Consider the following 19926-nt stretch of genomic DNA (forward strand, 5'->3'; position numbering starts at 1 on the left):
CGCAGAACGGTTTGTACTGAACGACATGTTTCCCCAATACGTTCTTGAACAGACTTTGAGGTAGATTTTTGAACAGACTTCTAATGTATTTTAGTCAACGCCACTCTGACATTTCTCGTCCTAATATTTATAGATTTCATAATTCCATTATTCTACATTTAGATTTGTGTATATTGTTGTGAATTGTTAGATATTACTGCACTGTTGGAGCTAGGAACACAAGCATTTTGATACACCGGTAATAACATCTTCTAAATATGTGTATGATATGTGTATGTGTATGTGACTAATACAATTTGATTTGATGTGTGTCACCGTTTGATGGGTGTATCTTTAAGCAATGAGTGGCGTTGTTAAAAGGCAGTGGCCATGCTGACAGCGTTCCCCAACCCCTCCCCATTTTTCAACTGGTCGTTCAGTACAGCGTCGTTTCCGTTCAATTGAACGTTCCAGAAAGTAAAAACGTAGCGAAGCAGGCTACGTTTATGTTGAGAAGTCGTGTTTTTAGTGTCAGATTCTGTTTCAAATAGCACCAAAAACCTACACTAACCATGAGCCTCACTGTCTGTATCGTCCAATCACAGATAAGATACAACTCATGTGATCTGTTTTAAAAATATTTTTTTATTTTTTTAAGTAATCAAGGTATTTATTGAAACACTGGGGCTCTGTTTGCAAACATGCCTTTACCTGTCGCTAACAGGTCACGTCACTTGTAATCTGCTCTCTGATTGGGCGATACAGGCCGCGCCATTGTATGGGATGAGCAGTTTGTTTGCCCCCTAATTCTGGTATGTACAGTCTTTGTACCTTTGCCTTTAAAAAAAAAAAACATAAATAAGCGTTTTTTTAAAAGCGATTTCTAATCTTTTGAATTATTATAGTTCACCCCGGAGATTTAAACTTTTGACGATCATTTGAGAAAAGCGCAAACCCTTTTCAAGCCATGGCCCGGAAAGGGGCGCAGCCCTATATGCGCATTCGCTAGAGGCCTTGCTCATCTTCGGGTGTGTTCGTAAATTCACTCTGGAGTGCTAGAGGATGTCTGGTCGTTCTTAAATTCAGAGCGTTGTCAGATTGTCCGTTCGCAAATTCAGAGGACCGTCCAGAGCGCACACTGGATGTTATGGCCAATGATTAGGGTTGATGCGAGCGTTCTGACCTTACAACGGAAGTCAAGCACCCAAATTTACTGTCTAAAGTTGGCTAACTACTTCCAGCCCCAAATGAGAGAACACCACCATTTGATTTGTATTAGCAGAGCTGGTTAGGCTGTTTTCATGTGTTCTATTGGGTTGGTGACTAACTGTGCTGCTGGCAACAATTTTGCGACGTTTACTGACATCCGTTATATTCAACCGGTGTTGCGTTTTCGTTAATTAATTGGAGTAGATAACCAGAGTGAACTTACGAACGCACCCTTCATTTTACGGACGATGACGTTGACCATGTGATCAGGTAACCAAGATGGCGTCGGGGCAGCAGTGGGTGTTAGTGGAGATGGTACAAGCACTATACGAGGTAATTTATCTTTATTTAAATACTTTTTTAAATTTGAAGTTGTAGATGTATTCTGTTCAGTTACAAAAAACGGTCTCATATGTTGTTTGTGTATTAAACTATATAAAAAGAGAGAAACGACAGACAACTCCGGTTTTTCAGGAAGTGTACTTCATATTGTTACCAGGTATGATTGACAGAATATTGTAGGCAATAGTCTTTCGTGTCAGAGGTGCGTCGTTCGATTTTGTAGTATGAGCCAATCGTAGTGAGATAAATATGAAGGGGGCTGTGATGATTTTATAACAGGACTTTACACTACATATATTTTCCATTATCTTAATTTCGAAACACACACGTATTTCTTTTTATTTCACATGTTCCACGTCGAGGGCATATTTTGATAGTTTTTGGGTTGAGTTTGTTCCAACTTCATTGATCACCAGATATCTTATGATTTGAGAGCTATTATCTTGACACTTAACTTTAGCATTGCTGATCAATACCCCGTGAAATGGAGCCACATTTTGTTAGTATACATATTGTTTGTTGAGTAAGTGATGTTTTTTCCTTAACAGTAGCCCAATTATGGACGAAAGGAGCCAAACATGACTCTTTTATAGTCCAAGGACCACACATGTTCTGTTTAAAGGCGAATTGGTTCGAAGTCAAAACAGACAAATATTTAAAGTAAACGTGAATCGATTCTCAGCTGCGGTACGGTTTTAGAAACATAAATCCTTCTACTTTCATGTCACATCAAAAATAATTTCACAAATGCAAAATACACTCTTACTGTGTACTGGTTTAACAGTTGCAGCGGACAGTATTTTTCAGTTTGTGGCGTCTGTCTTCCGTTTACACAGATGGCTAATTAGCACAGGTAGTCCACTCTGTCTTTCATCTGTTTTTTATAAACAAGTGCTGTAACATGAAAATATTGGCAGTGTGGGAACCCTAACCATAAAAAGGCATGTATAAAATATTATTTCAACACTCATTTGAAAGAGAAGGTCCTAGCCTCCCGGGTGGCAGTCAACAACTGCTTTACATGGTTTGGGAGAGGGGAAGTATCTAAGATACTGTAATGATCCTAGCGTTGGTAAGCATGATTACCGCTCCTCCATGGGAGCTAGCCAGAGCTGCCGCTTTCAAGGAGTGCGCCAGCTGTTCCGGGTGACTGTGTGATCACGCTTGCCGTAGCCAATGTCGGCAAGACCTTTAAACAGGTCAACATTCACAAGACTGGTGCCAGACGGATTACTAGGATGTATATTCAGAGCAGATTACCAGGATGTGTATTCGGAGCAGATTACCAGGATGTGTATTCGGAGCAGATTACCAGGACGTGTATTCGGAGCAGATTACCAGGACGTGTATTCGGAGCAGATTACCAGGACGTGTATTCGGAGCAGATTACCAGGACGTGTATTCGGAGCAGATTACCAGGACGTGTATTCGGAGCAGATTACCAGGACGTGTATTCGGAGCAGATTACCAGGACGTGTATTCGGAGCAGATTACCAGGACGTGTATTCGCTGCAGATTACCAGGATGTGTATTCGGAGCAGATTACCAGGACGTGTATTCGGAGCAGATTACCAGGACGTGTATTCGGAGCAGATTACCAGGATGTGTATTCGGAGCAGATTACCAGGATGTGTATTCGGAGCAGATTATCAGGACGTTTATTTTTGGAGCAGATTACCAGGACGTTTATTTCTGGAGCAGATTACCAGGACGTTTATTTCTGGAGCAGATTACCAGGACGTTTATTTCTGGAGCAGATTACCAGGACGTTTATTTCTAGAGCAGATTACCAGGACGTGTATTCGGAGCAGATTACCAGGAAGTGTATTCATGTGCGGACCCACTGGCAAGTGTCTTCACTGACATTTTCAACCTCTCCCTGACTGAGTCTGTAATACCTACATGCTTCAAGCAGACCACCATAGTCCATGTGCCCAGGAAAGAGAAGGGAACCTGCCTAAATGACTACCGCCCCGTAACACTCACGTCGTTAGAAATTAAGTGTTTTGAAAGGCTGGTCATGGCTCACATCAAAACCAACATCCCAGAAACCCTAAACCCACTCCAATTTGCATACCGCCTCAACAGATCCACAGATGATGCAATCTCAATTCCACTCCACACTGCCCTTTCCCACCTGGACAAAAGGAACACCTTCGTGAGAATGCTGTTCATTGACTACAGCTCAGCGTTCAACACCATCATTTCCACAAAGCTCATCACTAAGCTAAGGACCCTGGGACTGAACACCTCGATCTGCAACTGGATCCTGGACTTCCTGATGGGCAGCCCCCAGGTGGTAAGGGTAGGCAACAACACATCTGCCAGGCTGATCCTCAACACATGGCCACTTGTGTGCGTGCTTAGTACCCTCCTGTACTCCTTGTTCACCCACGACTGCGTGGCCAGTCATGGCTCCAACACCATCATTAAGTTTGCTGACAACACAACGTTGGTAGGCCTGATCAATGACAACGATGAGATGGCCTATAAGGAGGAGATCAGAGACCTGTCAGTGTGGTGCCAGGACAAGAACCTCTCCCTCAATGTGAGCAAGACAAAGGAACTGATCGTGGACTACAGGAAAAGGAGGTCCGTACAGGCCTCCATTCTCATCGACGGGGTGGTGTCAGAGGAAGGCCCTAAAAATTGTCAAGGACTCCACCCTAGTTATAGACTGTTCTCTCTGCTACCGCACGGCAAGCGGTACCGGCGCACCAAGTCTAGGTCCAAAAGGCTCCTTAACAGCTTCTACCCCCAAGCCATAAGACTGCTGAACAAATCAACTGGCCACCCTGACTATTTACATTGACACTGCTACTAATCACTATTTGTTATCTATGCATAGTCACTTTATCCCTACCTACATGTACAAATTACCTCGACTAACCTATAATCCTGCACATTTACTTGGTACCGGTACCCCCTGTATGTATATAACGTTGTTATTTTGTTTGTTTCGCAAATATGTTTTTAACTCTTGAACTGAATTGTTGTTTAAGGGCTTGTAAGTAAGCATTTCACGGTAAGGTCTACCTGTTGTATTCTACGCATGTGACAAATAAGATTTTACCCATTTCTCTCCCCAGGCACCTGCCTACCATCTGGTCCTGGAGGGGATCCTCATATTGTGGATCATCAGACTGCTGTTTTCAAAGACGTACAAACTACAGGAGCGTTCAGACCTCACAGAGAAGGTAGAGAAAAATGGTTTCACCCACCTGTGAGTGCATAGGACACTATGGATGGAAATTCTGCGTGCAACTGTTTCTGGCACAATGTGTTAACTCTGTAGTGTTGGTCTATAACAGGAAAAGGAGGACTTAATTGAAGAATGGCAACCAGAACCCCTTGTCCCTCCTATGTCCAAAGACCATCCTTCCCTCAATTATGACATCGTCACTGGGTAAGCTAATGATGCTTTCTTGACTTGTTTTTGAAGTGCAGTGAATGATCTCACAGCCTATGCTGTAACATCTTTCCGAGTAGGCAAATCTAGCTTGCTTTACACAGTACAGTCAAATACCTGGGTCCTGTTCAGTAGGGCACACCGTAGCAAAAACTACAATATGTGGTCTTGTTGAACAAGTTAACGGTGTACATGGTTTCAAAACAGTTTTCTGCCTACTGAACAGTACCCTGGTCGGTCTAGCTGTCTACCTCACTTCATTCTAACATCAAGTGAACCTTGTGTTGTGTTTAGCTAATAGCATGTGTTTTATTTTACAGCCCACCAAGCCACAAAATCATTGTAAATGGAAAAGAGTGCATTAACTTTGCTTCATTTAACTTCTTGGGTTTCCTTGACAACGAGCGAGTGAAGGTCTGTACTATTTTAAGTAGAAGCATACCTTTTTTGTTTATTTTCTAAGATATTAGCCATTTCTGATTATGCACAACTATGGGGCAAAACAGACAGTTGGTTTACAATGTATAAACATTGTAACAACATGTAAACTATATTTATTCTCCATCCCAATGTTTATTGAAAACATAAATACATTTGCACAATGAGCACTTGTCTCTCAAATACGTTGTTAAAGTTGTTGGTTCGCTAGCTAGCAAATATTTTTGCCATATTAGCATTGACATGAAATCAGTCAAAACAAGACATGGTATCAAGAACAAGACTCTAGCTGAACCGAGTCACTAATGGTTCCCCACATGGCTGTTTCTTGTCATTGTTGGTCGCTATCTGGCAACTCGCACACTTCTGCCCCATTTGAAGGGTGCGCATCGTTTTCGTGATGTCAGCTAACCCATCTATTTGTTTTGTTTAGTCTTTCTGAACATACCATCACCACTCATGCCTATAGCGGCAATGCATATTTGTAGGAGGACAAAAGCATTTCAATGAATATCAATTGCTCTATTTCCCCTCTTTCTCTGACAGCAAAAGGCCTTGACTTCTCTCAGGAGGTATGGTGTTGGTACCTGTGGTCCAAGAGGTTTCTATGGGACCTTTGGTGAGTTGCTCTAAAGAAAAATCATGCTCTGAGAACCGGAGGAGATGGCTGCTTTTTTTACGGGCTTCTAACCAATTGTGGTATTTTGTGGGTGGTTTTTCACCTTGTTTTTAACTTATTTTGTCCATAATGTTCCTGCCACCATCTCTTATGACCGAAAAGAGCTTCTGGATATCAGAACAGCGATTACTCACCTCGAACTGGACAAAGATTTATTTAAGTCGTATTCAAAGGATTTACTCCAGATTAAAGGACCAGGCCACACTGTTTACCAATAGAGTTTTCATCTATTTTTCGTAGCTGTCTATTTACCACCACAAACCGATGCGATCACAAAGACCGCACTCAACGAGCTGTATAAAGCCATAAGCAAACAAGAAAATGCTCATCCAGAAGTGGCGCCCCTAGTGGCCTGGGACTTTAATGCAGGGAAACTTAAATCAGTTTTACCTCATTTCTACCGGCATGTTACATGTGCAAACTCTAGACCACCTTTACTGCACACACAGAGATGCATAAAAAGCTCTCTCTCCATTTGGCAAATCTGACCATAATTCTGTCCTACTGATTGCTGCCTATTAGCAAAAACTAAAGCAGGAAGTAGCAGTGACTCGCTCAATACTACGGAGCTAAAGGTTAGAGCTGCCACTTTCAAGGAGTGGGACTCTAGTCTGGACGCTTATAAGAAATCCCGCTATGCCCTCAGACGAGCCATCAAACAGACAGTGTCAATAGAGGACTAAGATTGAATCCTACTACACCGTCTCCGACGCTCGTCGAATGTGGCTGGGTTTGCAAACTATTGCGGACTACAAAGAGAAGCCCAGCCGTGAGCTGCCCAGTGACTCAAGCCTACCAGATGAGCTAAATTACTTCTATGCATCCTTCGAGGCAAGCAACACTGAAGCATGCATGAGAGCGCCAGCTGTTCTGGATGACTGTGATCACGTTCACCGTAGCCGATGTGAGTAAGACCTTTAAACAGGTCAACATTAACAAGGCCGCAGGGCCAGATGGATTACCAGGATGTGTAATCCTAGCATGCGCTGACGAACTGGCAAGTGTCTTCACTGACATTTTCAACCTATCCCTGACATGAGTCTTATACCAACATGTTTCAAGCAGACCACCATAGTCCCTGAGCCCAACAACACCAAGCTATCCTGCCTAAGTGACTACCGACCGATAGCGCTCACGTCGGTAGCCATGAAGTGCTTTGAAAGGGTGGTCATGGCTCACATAAACACCATTATACCAGAAACCCTAGACCCACTCCAATTTGAATACCGCCCAAACAGATCCACAGATGACGCAAGCTCTTGCATCAACACTGCCCTTTGCCACCTGGACATATATAACACCTACGTGAAAATGCTGTTCATTGACTACAGCTCAGCGTTCAACACCATTGTGCCCTCAAAGCTCATCACTAAGCTAAGGACCCTGGGACTGAACACCTCGATCTGCAACTGGATCCTGGACTTCCTGATGGGCAGCCCCCAGGTGGTAAGGGTAGGCAACAACACCTCTGCCACGCTGAGCCTCAACACGGGGGCCCCCTCAGGGGTGTTTGCTTAGGCCCTTCCTGTACTCCCTGTTCACCCATGACCGCGTAGCCAAGCACGACTCCAACACCATCATTAAGTTTGTCGAAGACACAACGGTGATAGGCCTGATCAGCGATGAGATGGTCTATAGGCAGGAGGTCAGAGACCTGGCAGTGTGGTGCCAGGTCAACAACCTCTCCCTCAATGTGATCTAGACAAAGGAGATGATCGTGGACTACATGAAAAGGAGGGCCCAGCACACCCCCATTCTCGTCGACGGGGCTGTAGTGGAGCAGGTTGAGAGCTTTAAGTTCCTTGGTGTCCACATCACTAACAAACTATCATGGTCCAAACACACCAAGACAGTAGTGAAGAGGGCATGACAATGCCTGTTCCCCCCCAGGAGACTGAAAAGATTTGGCATGGGTCCTCAGATCCTCAAAGATCTACAGCTGCACCATTGAGAGCATCCTGACTGGTTGCATCACCGCAAGGAGCTACAGAGGGTAATGCTTACGGCCCAGTACATCACTTGGTTAAGCTTCCTGCCATCCAGGACCTCTATACCAGACGGTGTCCGAGGAAAGCCCTAAAAATTGTCAAGGACTCCACCCTAGTCATAGACTGTTCTCTCTGCTACCGCATGGCAAGCGGTACCGGAGTGCCAAGTCTAGGTCCAAAAGGCTTCTTAACAGCTTCTACCCCCAGGCTATAAGACTGCTGAACAGCTAATCAAATGGCTATCTGGACTATTTGCATATTTTTACACTGCTGCTAATCTCTGTTTAATATCTATGCATAGTCACTTTACCCCTCCCTACCTAAATGTACAGTACCAGTCAGTTTGGACACAGCTATTCATTCCAGGGTTTCTCTCAATTTTGACTATTTTCTACATTATGAAACGATGAAATAGCTATGAAATAACACATGGAATCATGTAGTAAACAAAAAAGTGTTAAGCAAATAAATTTAAAAAATCTTCATATTTGAGATTCTTCAAAGTAGCCACCCTTTACCTTGATGACAGCTTTGCACACTTGGCATTCTCTCAACCAGCTTCATGAGGAATGCTTTGCTTTTCCTACAGTCTTGATGGAGTTCCCACATGCTGAACACTAGTTGGCTGCTTTTCCTTCACTCTGCGGTCCAAATCATCCCAACTCATCCCAAACCATCTCAATTGGGTTGAGGTCAGGTGATTGTAGAGGCCAGGTCATCTGATGCAGCACTCCATCACTCTCCTTCTTGGTCAAATAGCCCTTACACAGCCTGGAGGTGTGTTGGGTCATTGCCCTGTTGAACAACAAATGATAGACCCACTACGCGCAAACCATATGGAATGGTGTATCGCTGCTGAATGCTGTGGTAGCCATGCTGGTTAAGTGTGCCTTGAATTCTAAATAAGTCAGTGTCACCAGCAAAGCACCATCACACCTCCTCCATGCTTCATTGTGGTAACCTCACATGCAGAGATCATCCGTTCACCTACACTGCATCTCAAAGACTGTTTTACAATCAAAAATCTCAAATTTGGACTCATCAGACCAAAGGACAGATTTCCACCGGTCTAATGTCCATTGCTCATTTTTTGGCCCATGCAAGTCTTCTTATTGGTGTCCTTTAGTGCTGGTTTATTTGCAGCAATTTGACCATGGCACAGTCTCCTCTGAACAGTTAATGTTGATGTGTCTTAATTGTACTCTGAAGTATTTATTATTTTGCTGCAATTTCTGAGGCTGGTAACTCAAATGAACTCATACTCTGCAGTAGAGGTAACTCTGGGTCTTCCTTTCCTGTGACGGTCCTCATGAGAGTCAGTTTCATCATAGCGCTTGATGGGTTTTGCGACTGAACTTGAAGAAACTTTCAAAGTTCTTGAAATGTTCCAGGTTGATGGACTGTCATTTCTCTTTGCTTATGTGAGCTGTTCTTGCCATAATATGGACTTGGTCTTTTACCAAATAGGGCCATCTTCTATATACCACCCCTACCTTGTCATAACACAACTGATAGTCTCAAACGCATTAAGAAGGAAAGAAATTCCACAAATTAACTTAACAAATTACACCTGTTAATTGAAATGCATTCCAGGTGACTACCTCCATGAAGCTGGTTGAGAGAATGCCAACAGTGTGCAAAGGGTGGCTACTTTGAAGTATCTCAAATATAAATTATATTTTGAACCAGGGCCTGTAGTGACACCTCTAGCACTGAGATGCAGTGCCTTAAACCGCTGCGCTACTAAATATGCATTAAGAAGGACCTGGATCGTATCGTTCAATGGAAAGTTCACAAGACCATGCAACATAACAATTCCTTCACCAGGACAAAATCAACTTAACTTACTCTTGCAACGCTTTGTGGACATGTTTGCACTTCTCCCTCAGGATGGTAAAACGTATTAAATATAACTTTTTTTTGGGGGGGGGGGGGGGACTACATGATGTTCCTAGGCCGTCATTGAAAATAAGAATTTGTTCTTAACTGACTTGCCTAGTTAAATAAAGGTAAAATAAAAAAAATCGAACCTGTACCCCTGCACATTGACTTGGTACCAGTCCCCCCATATAGCCTTGTTATTATTTTGCTGCTCTTTTATGTTTTTACATTTTATTTTATTTATAAAATATTTTTCTTAACTGCATTGTTGGTTAAGGGCTTGTAAAGTAAGCATTTCACTGTACCTGTTTTATTTGACTCATGTGACAAATAAAATTTGATTTGCAGCTCAGTTATCCTCTTGTGTATTTCAGATCTTACAATATGTCCCTATGTGTCAACATGTACAAATGTAGACTGAAGGGTTGTCAGTATTGTTCCATTTTGTCTCCATAACTCTTTTTTTGGGGGGATCATTCCAGATGTCCACTTGGAGTTAGAGGATCGTTTGGCCAAGTTCATGAAAACAGAGGAGGCCATCATCTATTCCTATGGCTTTGCAACGATAGCTAGTGCTATACCGGCCTACTCCAAGAGAGGAGACATAGTGTTTGTGTAAGTTTCCTCTCTCACCCCCCCCCCCCCCCCCCCCCCCATTGGTTCAACAAGCCAGCTAGTCCTATTTCAATTTAGTCTCCAACAAGCATTTTGAATCCATATTTATTTTAATCTTTCCAGGGATGAGGCGGCATGTTTCTCCATACAAAAGGGTCTCCAAGCCTCCCGCAGTTTCATCAAGTACTTCAAACACAACGACATGGAAGATCTGGAGAGACTGCTCAAAGAGCAGGAGATCGAGGATCAGAGGGTTAGTCAAAGCAGGCCTGCCACCATTTTGTCAACACCATCCACTTGACCAATCTCTTCATCCCGATTCTCTGCACTTTTTTCCTTAAGTGTGCACTTACATACTCAGTGGGAGTATCTCAATTGAATTTTCTTGCATCCTCTCTCCCCACCTCCTTCTTAAAACCCAGGGGAGGGATCTCTGACCTCATCCATTGTGTTTTGAGAAGGAAGCTTGGAGAGGGGACGCAAGGAATCAAGGAAATGCAATTGAGATTTTCCCCCTGGCATGGATTTAAAAGTATAGGAATGGTGTAAGTTTTGGCTGATGGGAGTTTCCAACATAGTTAAATTCATGATGAGAAGTGCACACTTCAGAAGAAGGGTGAAGAATTGGGATGTAGACTCTTGTTGAGTCTCAATATCTCCTTACTGAAGCTTGCGCTTCTTCACTAGTCCCCACATTTAAAAGCATTTGATTGGGACGCAATCTGTGTGAGGGCTGCCACCATTTTTGTTTCAACACAATCTAGTTGACCTGTAAGTGTGCGGAGGCCATTTTGAAAGTCACACTTATCAAACCTATCTTGTTCTATTGCTGTAGAATCCTCGGAAGGCCAGAGTGACCAGGAGGTTCATCATAGTGGAGGGGCTGTATATAAACACTGCAGATGTTTGTCCCCTTCCAGACCTGGTGAGTGACCCAATACGGTTCCATTATATCCCAAGATGGTTGACCTTTTTTTACTGTTGAGTTTGAGCACACCGATTGATTCCCATAGAGCTGTGTGTGTCATATGTGGTACTTTGTAATGATGGTACTTGGATTCATGGTTCATATTATACAGTATTTTGATCAAAGTATCAACTGCAGCTGTATAAATGAGCGCTCGCCCCTTTTTTCTACTTTCAGTCTATGGGACAAGTTTCTAGCACGTTACAACAGAATATAGTGTTTGGTATGTTCCACCTTCCAGCTCATATTTCTATTGGCCGCCAGGTGAAGCTGAAGTACAAGTACAAGGTCCGCATCTTCCTGGAGGAGAGTATGTCGTTCGGGGTGCTGGGAGAACATGGCAGAGGGGTTACGGAACACTTTGGGGTCAACGTGAGTAGTACGCCACACAGCCAACCCCATAGGATGGATTAAATCTGGTTAGTGTTCATTAGACACCAAACGGAAGACAACTGGCTGAAAACAGGGAGGGACTACCTGGACAATTAGAAACGCTTGCTTCCATTTTCTGTTGTGAAACGTCTTTAATTGTGTGCCCTCGTGAACATGACCCTGGGTTCTGTGTGGTGGATCTCACTACCCTCCCTTCGGTTCCTATTTGTCATTTTCAGATTGACGATATTGACCTCATTAGTGCCAACATGGAGAACGCTGTGGCTTCCATCGGTGGCTTCTGCTGTGGGAGGTCGTTCGTCATAGACCATCAGGTATTGATAATAGGCTTTTTACAGATTGGAGTGCAGTATTTCCCAGTCATAGTCTTGGAGGCCCACTGTGTAAACTGGTTTTGCTCCCTAAACTGTCTCTTGTTATTTCCAAAGGACACACACTTGGAGAAATTCCCATAAGCAGTTTACACACACATACACGCACACACACAAAGCGAACATGCATTCAATGATCAGTTGTTTTTCTAAAAACAGCTGTAACATGCAAAGCTCTACTTTGAAAGAGGAAAACATGTCTATGTTTGTATACAATTACGTCAGCTGTACAGGTCTGACGTCAGCTGTCCATGTGTGAATACTGACTTTTGAATGCTGACTGCTTTGATATGGGTGTTTAGGTAACGGACAAGTCATAGTATAGGATAAGTATTTCAGGCACTTGATTCAATTTAGAGTTTGCACTTTTGTAACTATTGGTTCTGAGCAAACAAGATAATTTGTGTCTGTCAGGCCAGGGGTACTGTTTCTCTGTGTTTCCCAGGTCTGATGTGTTGTGTTTCTCAGCGTCTGTCAGGCCAGGGGTACTGTTTCTCTGCCTCCCTGCCCCCCATGCTGGCTGCTGCAGCCATAGAGGCCCTTAACATCATGGAGGAAGACCCAGGTAGATGAGCGAGAGACACACACACACACACTCGCTCGCAACAAGGATTCTTCCAAACACACACACACACCATATCTTACACTTAGAACAATTATTTGCCCCCTGATATTCATGTCTATCAACTAATTTGTTTATTAAATTCCAATCAAATGACTCCAGACTTTGTTTGACTATTCCTGATTGAATTGGCAGCGCTTCAGTGAAACACCATGTGATCAATTTGAGTTTCTGATCCAAACCACATGCACTGTTCACAACCTGGACAGCTTTTCCTCTCCTCCAATAAGGAGGATTCTAGGAATGGCAGTCCAATTTCTAAGTGTGTATGTCCAGTGAAAGTTATTTCAGTGTTTGTGTTATTAGGTGTGATTGGTGCTTGAACAGTACATTTGTGTGTGTGTGTGTGTGTGAATGCTAAGTATGCTTACGTGCGTGTGTGCGCACTCACGCGTGTCTCACAGCGTGAGCTGAGGTCGAGTGCACTTAGCACTGCCGAGCAGACCCCAGTCTCACTCCCTGTTGAAAAGGCGCCAGCCACACACTGGCCAAGGTAAACTAATTACTGTACGCCAGCTGGAACTTAGCTCGTCTGGTGCTTCAATCTGAGAATGAAAAATACTGAACCCTTTCCCTTCTCTTGTGTTGTAGAAATTTTTGCCATCCTGAGGGAGAAGTGCAAACACGTCCACAAAGCGTTGCAAGAGTAAGTTAAGTTGATTTTTGTCCTGGGAAAGGAATTGTTATGTTGCATGGTCTTGTGAACTTTCCATTGAACGATAAGATCCAGGCTGCCTTAATGCATATTTTGTGATTGATATCATTGGGGCTCCCGAGTGGCGCAGCGTCTAAGGCACTGCCATCTCAGTGCTAGAGGCGTCACTACAGACCCTGGTTCATTTCTAGGCTGTAGCACAACCGGCCATGATTGGGAGACCCATAGGGCGGCGCACAATTGGAGTCAGAAGTTTACATACACTTAGGTTGGAGTCATTAAAACTTGTTTTTCAACCACTCCACAAATTTCTTGTTAACAAACTATAGTTTTGGCAAGTCTGTTAGGACATCTACTTTGTATATGACACAAGTCATTGTTCCAACAATTGTTTACTGACAGATTATTTCACTGTAGCACAATTCCAGTGGGTCAGAGGTTTACATACACTAAGTTGACTGTGCCTTTAAACAGCTTGGAAAATTCCAGAAAATTATGTCATGGCTTTAGACGCTTCTGATAGACAAAATAAAATATTTTGACTAAATAGGAGGTGTATCTGTGGATGTATTTCAAGGCTTACCTTCAAGCCCCTTTGCTTGACATCATGAGAAAATCAAGAGATCAGCCAAGACTTCAGAAAGTCTGAAGTTTACATACACCTTAGCCAAATACATTTAAACTTTACATTTAAAAAGTTTTTCACAATTCCTGACGTTTAATCCGAGTAAAAATGCCCCGTCTTAGGTCAGTTAGGATCACCACTTTATTTTAAGAATGTGAAATGTCAGAATAATAGTAGAGAGAATAATTTATTTCAGCTTTTATTTATTTCATCACATTCCCAGTGGGTCAGAAGTGTACATACTCAATTAGTATTTGGTAGCATTGCCTTTAAATTATTTAACTAGGGTCAAATGTTTTGGGTAGCCTTCCACAAGCTTCCCACAATAAGTTGGGTGAATTTTGGCCCATTCCTCCTGACAGAGCTGGTGTAACTGAGTCAGGTTTGTATGCTTGTTTTTATTTTTGTTTCATCAGACCAGAGGACATGTCTCCAAAAAGTACGATCTTTGTCCCCATGTGCAGTTGCAAACTGTAATCTGGAAACCGTAATGTCGGTTTTGGAGCAGTGGCTTCTTCCTTGCTGAGCAGCCTTTCAGCTTATGTTGATATAGGACTTGTTTTACTGTGGATATAGATACTTTTGTGCCTGTTTCCTCCAGCATCTTCACAAGGTCCTTTTACTGTTGTTCTGGGATTGATTTGCACTTTTCGCACAAAAGAACGTTCATCTCTAGGAGACAGAACGCCTCTCCTTCATGAGCGGTATGACGGCTGTGTGGTTCCATGGTGTTTATACTTGCGTACTATTGTTTGTATAGATGAACGTGGTACCTTCAGGTGTTTGAAAATTGCTCCCAAGGATGAACCAGACTTGTGGAGGTCTACAATTATTTTTCTGAGGTCTTTGCTGATTTCTTTTGATTTTCCCATGATGTCAAGCAAAGAGGCACTGAGTTTGAAAGTTGGCCTTGAAATACATCCACAGGTACACCTCCAATTGACTCAAATGATGTCAATTAGCCTATCAGAAGCTTCTTAAGCCATGACATCATTTTCTGGAATTTTCCAAGCTGTTTAAAGGCACAGTCAGCTTAGTGTATGTAAACTTCTGACCCACTGGAATTGTGATACAGTGAAATAATCTGTCTGTAAACAATTGTTGAAAAATGTATGTGTCATGCACAAAATAGATGTAACCGACTTCCCAAAACTATAGTTTGTTAACAAGAAATTTGAGGAGTGGTTGAAAAACGATTTTTAATGACTCCAACCTAAGTGTATGTAAACTTCCGACCTCAACTGTATGTCCCAGCAGTCATGTTGTTCCCATTATATTAACACTGGTCCTTGCGGGGGAAAAAAGAGTGAGAACCAATCATGTTCTGTTATAAGCTCCACCCTGCACAGCCAGAAGAGGACTGGCCACCCTCAGAGCCTGGATCCTCTCTAGGTTTCTTCCTAGGTTCCTGCCTATCTAGGGAGTTTTTCCTAGGCACCATGCTTCTGCATTGCTTGCTGTTTGGGGTTTTAGGCTGGGTTTCTGTACAGCACTTTGTGACATTGGGTGATGTAAAAAAAATAAATAAAAAAGGCTTTATATATTTTTATTGATTGAAATGAAACCCAACTCAAGAAAACAGTGAATATAGGCAGGGCGTGGGAGTAGTTAAAACGAGACGCAGACATTTTCAGTTATTTATTACACCTTTTAACAATGAGATCTCCACACGCAATTGCGCTGCTCTGACAAAACCTTCCCCGTTTACTTTCTTCGCTCAACCTCGGTGCGGGACCCTGGGGTTATCCATATGTGTTTTTACACATTTTGAAATCCTATACACCAAACCATAACAGCAGTCTCTCGCATGTCTCTGTTTTCCATGGATTCTCCCTGCGACTGTTCCATAGTGTCTGCTTAGCGTCTCGTCCTCTCGTCTGGCAATAGGATATCTCTTAGGAGACCTCCTCCTAGTTTTGAGGCTCACATGTCTCTCTTTATCCAGATCCCCCCCCCCCCCCCCACTGCTTATATTGGCTGTCTCTATACCATAGCTAGGCTATACATCACAAAATCAGTCTTGTTCCATAGGGATGTAGTAAGTATTTCATATCTGACACAATGTACTGGGAAGTTAACAAAGGGGTCAGTATGATTGGAACATCGGAACATTTCCATACAGGATCTACCCCAGTGTTTTACCCCAGTGTTTTACCCCAAAAGGCCCAGTGTTTTACCCCAGTGTTTTACCCCAAAAGGCCCAGTGTTTTACCCCAGTGTTTTACCCCAGTGTTTTACCCCAGTGTTTTACCCCAAAAGGCCCAGTGTTTTACCCCAGTGTTTTACCCCAAAAGGCCCAGTGTTTTACCCCAGTGTTTTACCCCAAAAGGCCCAGTGTTTTACCCCAGTGTTTTACCCCAAAAGGCCCAGTGTTTTACCCCAGTGTTTTACCCCAGTGTTTTACCCCAGTGTTTTACCCCAGTGTTTTACCCCAGTGTTTTACCCCAGTGTTTTACCCCAAAAGGCCCAGTGTTTTACCCCAGTGTTTTACCCCAGTGTTTTACCCCAGTGTTTTACCCCAAAAAACCCAGTGTTTTACCCCAGTGTTTTGCCCCAGTGTTTTACCCCAAAAGGCCCAGTGTTTTACCCCAGTGTTTTGCCCCAGTGTTTTACCCCAAAAGGCCCAGTGTTTTACCCCAGTGTTTTACCCCAAAAGGCCCAGTGTTTTACCCCAGTGTTTTACCCCAAAAGGCCCAGTGTTTTACCCCAGTGTTTTACCCCAGTGTTTTACCCCAGTGTTTTACCCCAGTGTTTTACCCCAGTGTTTTACCCAAAAAGGCTCAGGATTTACCCCAGTGTTTTACCCCAGTGTTTTACCCCAGTGTTTTACCCCAAAAGGCTCAGGATTTTACCCCAGTGTTTTACCCCAGTGTTTTACCCAAAAAGGCTCAGGATTTTACCCCAGTGTTTTACCCAAAAGGCTCAGGATTTTACCCCAGTGTTTTACCCCAGTGTTTTACCCAAAAAGGCTCAGGATTTTACCCCAGTGTTTTACCCAAAAGGCTCAGGATTTTACCCCAGTGTTTTACCCCAGTGTTTTACCCAAAAGGCTCAGGATTTTACCCCAGTGTTTTACCCCAGTGTTTTACCCAAAAGGCTCAGGATTTTACCCCAGTGTTTTACCCCAGTGTTTTACCCAAAAGGCTCAGGATTTACCCCAGTGTTTTACCCCAAAAGGCTCAGACTCCTCTGTTTCCGTCTGCATGTCCCATGGCTCCGGCAGACCTGCTCTCACTTAGAGACAAAGCCAGGCCACTGGTACTTTTCAGCTGTCATTTACATAACAAGGGTTAAATGTGGACTTTGACACCTTCTCACAAAGCAACTGTCTTGATGATGCAGATGTTGTTGATTCTGCTCTTCACAAGTCCTCATTGTCAACCCTAGATATGTAAACCCCATGTCCCTAGTATAACATCAGGGTGGAACACTGGTGTTACTGTGGAAAAGCAGCACTAGAAGAACCTCCTTTCCTTGTAAATAGCTTCCCAGAGCTGAAAACTGCAGCGACTCTAAAAGGGAAGCATGTTCAGAGTTATGACCACAGGGTTGCTAAGAATTCTTCTGTTCCAAGAAGTCTGTAGGGAGAAAGCACTTCATATTCAATATGCGTAAGACATTGGGAATTTCGGTGTTTTGGTTTCTCAAGGGTTTGAAGAAGTAGTAGTCCTTTCAAAGTTGTAATACTTATCTGGTTTAGATTTTATTTTTTTATGTATGATTTGGTGAGTAAATATTTTTCAAATCGACTTTCTCTTATTCTGCTGTGAAATCTGTATTTACACTATTCTTATGTAGATGTCGTTTCTGTATTGCAGGAGTCCTGGGGTGAAGGTAATAGGAGAAGCTTATGCCCCTGCCCTACACCTACAGCTAGAGAGAAGCTCTGGATCCAGAGACACTGACGTGAAGATGCTTCGCAGCATTGTAGATTACGTAAGACATCTACATTTTGTATGACATATTTTAGAACACTAGTGTCTTAATGATAAACATTGGCTTTTACTATGTTGAGGTTTTTTTTTTCAATTTAAAATGTTTTGCCTTGATTCTTGAGTGTTGCTCATAGGTGAGTGTTTTTATCTTACATTACATATGAAGGAACTACTGTAGAGAGATGGATACCATGAGTTTCTTTTAGACAGGTGGCCTTGGTTTTCCCGAGAGCTGTTTGTGTAGGTTTTGTTTGATGGTTCTACTGTTCTTCATTGACCAGTGTTTGGAGAGACAGATCGCACTCACCCTAGCTCGGTACTTGGATAAAGAGGAGCGGTTTCTCCCTCCGCCTTCGTAAGTTTATCAAATATATATATTAACATAAAGGTTATGTATGCAGTTTTTGTTGTAAATGAGTAGAATATCTATTGGAAGTTATCATAGCATTGAAAGATGACATTTGCCATGACGGCCCCACTGTCTGCAGGATCCGGGTAGTGGTCACCATCGAGCAGACTGAAGAGGACATTGAGAAAGCTGCATCCTGTATCAGAGAGGCAGCTCTGGCTATCCTCAAATGATTCCTGACCAACCAGACCTGTAGTTCTCCGTTCTCAGTTTGCCGACATTCCCAGGATTCACCTCCAGGCTTCGCAGAGCATCAATCGACAGCGACATTGGAAAGGTCCATCAAGGCATAGCCGGGTGCGTTCATCCACAAACTCGAGGAGGAGAAGACTCAAGGTGGACAACACTTTCTGTGAGGAGCGTTGTCGATTTTTTTTTTTAAAAATCAGATTATCCTTCTCACAGCTACTTATTTATGTTTGACCTCCCATTTTGCTGACGGTCCTCGTTCACCTTCTCACATATACATGAATGTAAAATCTGGGCCTCGTCCCCCAACCGTCATTCAGGTCTGTTTGAATGAAGGTTGAAAGTCTTAACTAATAAACCCATAAATATTTGTAACCAAAGAGCTGATTCATTTTGTAAGTGAAGTTACTTTAAAATGATTTTATATACATACTGTATTATGAAACCGTTTCTTTGTTTTTGTTTGTTTTATATACTGACACAAACCAAATTGTGTATTTTCTGTCTTTTGCCTAAATGTTAGATTGTATTCCCAAGAGTTTCACATTATCGCACTGCGTTGTATGAAATGCACCTATTTTAGTTTTGTTGTCTTGTATACTAATTCATATTTGATTCCAAGCGGTCACTGATTTTAAGACTTGCAAGATTGTTTCTCTTTCTCATCTTACCAATCGCCTCACTTGGCATCATGGTTAGGTCAGCCTGCATTGGCACCCTGGCGGTATTTATCATTGGGGATTTATTTTTATGTTAGGTTCGTTTTAACGTATTATAACGTTCTGTTACTGATCATTAAGTAACTTGCCTCCAGTTTTTTTTAACGTGTTTTAAATGATTTGAAGTTTGATTTGAAAAGTTAATTCAATTTCTTCATTAGATCACATGAATGATTTGCATACAAATTTCACCTAATGTAATTTGAGAGTTTTAACACATGCCAACTTGAATATAAATACATTTGCACTGTGATGCACATCAATCTCGTTTTCATGTTGAAGCCTATTGTTGAGTGACATAATGACACTCCTGCAAGACACACTAGTGTCACTTTTTTGTAACAAAGACATACTCACTGGTTCATTTATACAACATCCAATATGCAGTATATTATGTGCCTTTGTGTTGCTAAATGTGCGATCAATTTGATTGACTATTAATCAAATAAATGGGAAAATGGTAACTTATCATTTTTTGGGGGGGGTGGGTCGTCAAACGGG

The 19926-nt window shown here is 42.6% G+C and overlaps 1 protein-coding gene across 2 annotated transcripts; it reads left to right on the forward strand.

Moving 5' to 3' along the window:
* Positions 1-677: 677 nt before the first annotated feature.
* Positions 678-19889, forward strand: sptlc1 (serine palmitoyltransferase, long chain base subunit 1). Of its 2 annotated transcripts, XM_036976703.2 has the most exons (16): positions 695-791; positions 1459-1521; positions 4620-4727; positions 4842-4936; positions 5260-5353; positions 5924-5996; positions 10408-10540; positions 10664-10793; positions 11376-11465; positions 11772-11879; positions 12119-12214; positions 12740-12836; positions 13485-13539; positions 17992-18109; positions 18390-18463; positions 18597-19889. In XM_036976703.2, exons 2-16 carry the CDS (start codon positions 1468-1470, stop codon positions 18688-18690), a joined length of 1419 nt encoding a protein of 472 aa, XP_036832598.1. In that variant the 5' UTR covers positions 695-791; positions 1459-1467; the 3' UTR covers positions 18691-19889. The 2 variants fall into 2 exon arrangements, with proteins under 2 accessions (XP_036832599.1, XP_036832598.1); XM_036976704.2 differs by lacking the exon at positions 1459-1521 and having other exon boundaries at positions 678-791.
* Positions 19890-19926: the final 37 nt, after the last annotated feature.

The sequence above is a fragment of the Oncorhynchus mykiss genome, chromosome 5 (assembly GCF_057628025.1).
Source record: "Oncorhynchus mykiss isolate SJ-2025 chromosome 5, ASM5762802v1, whole genome shotgun sequence".
Taxonomy (NCBI): Eukaryota; Metazoa; Chordata; class Actinopteri; order Salmoniformes; family Salmonidae; genus Oncorhynchus; species Oncorhynchus mykiss.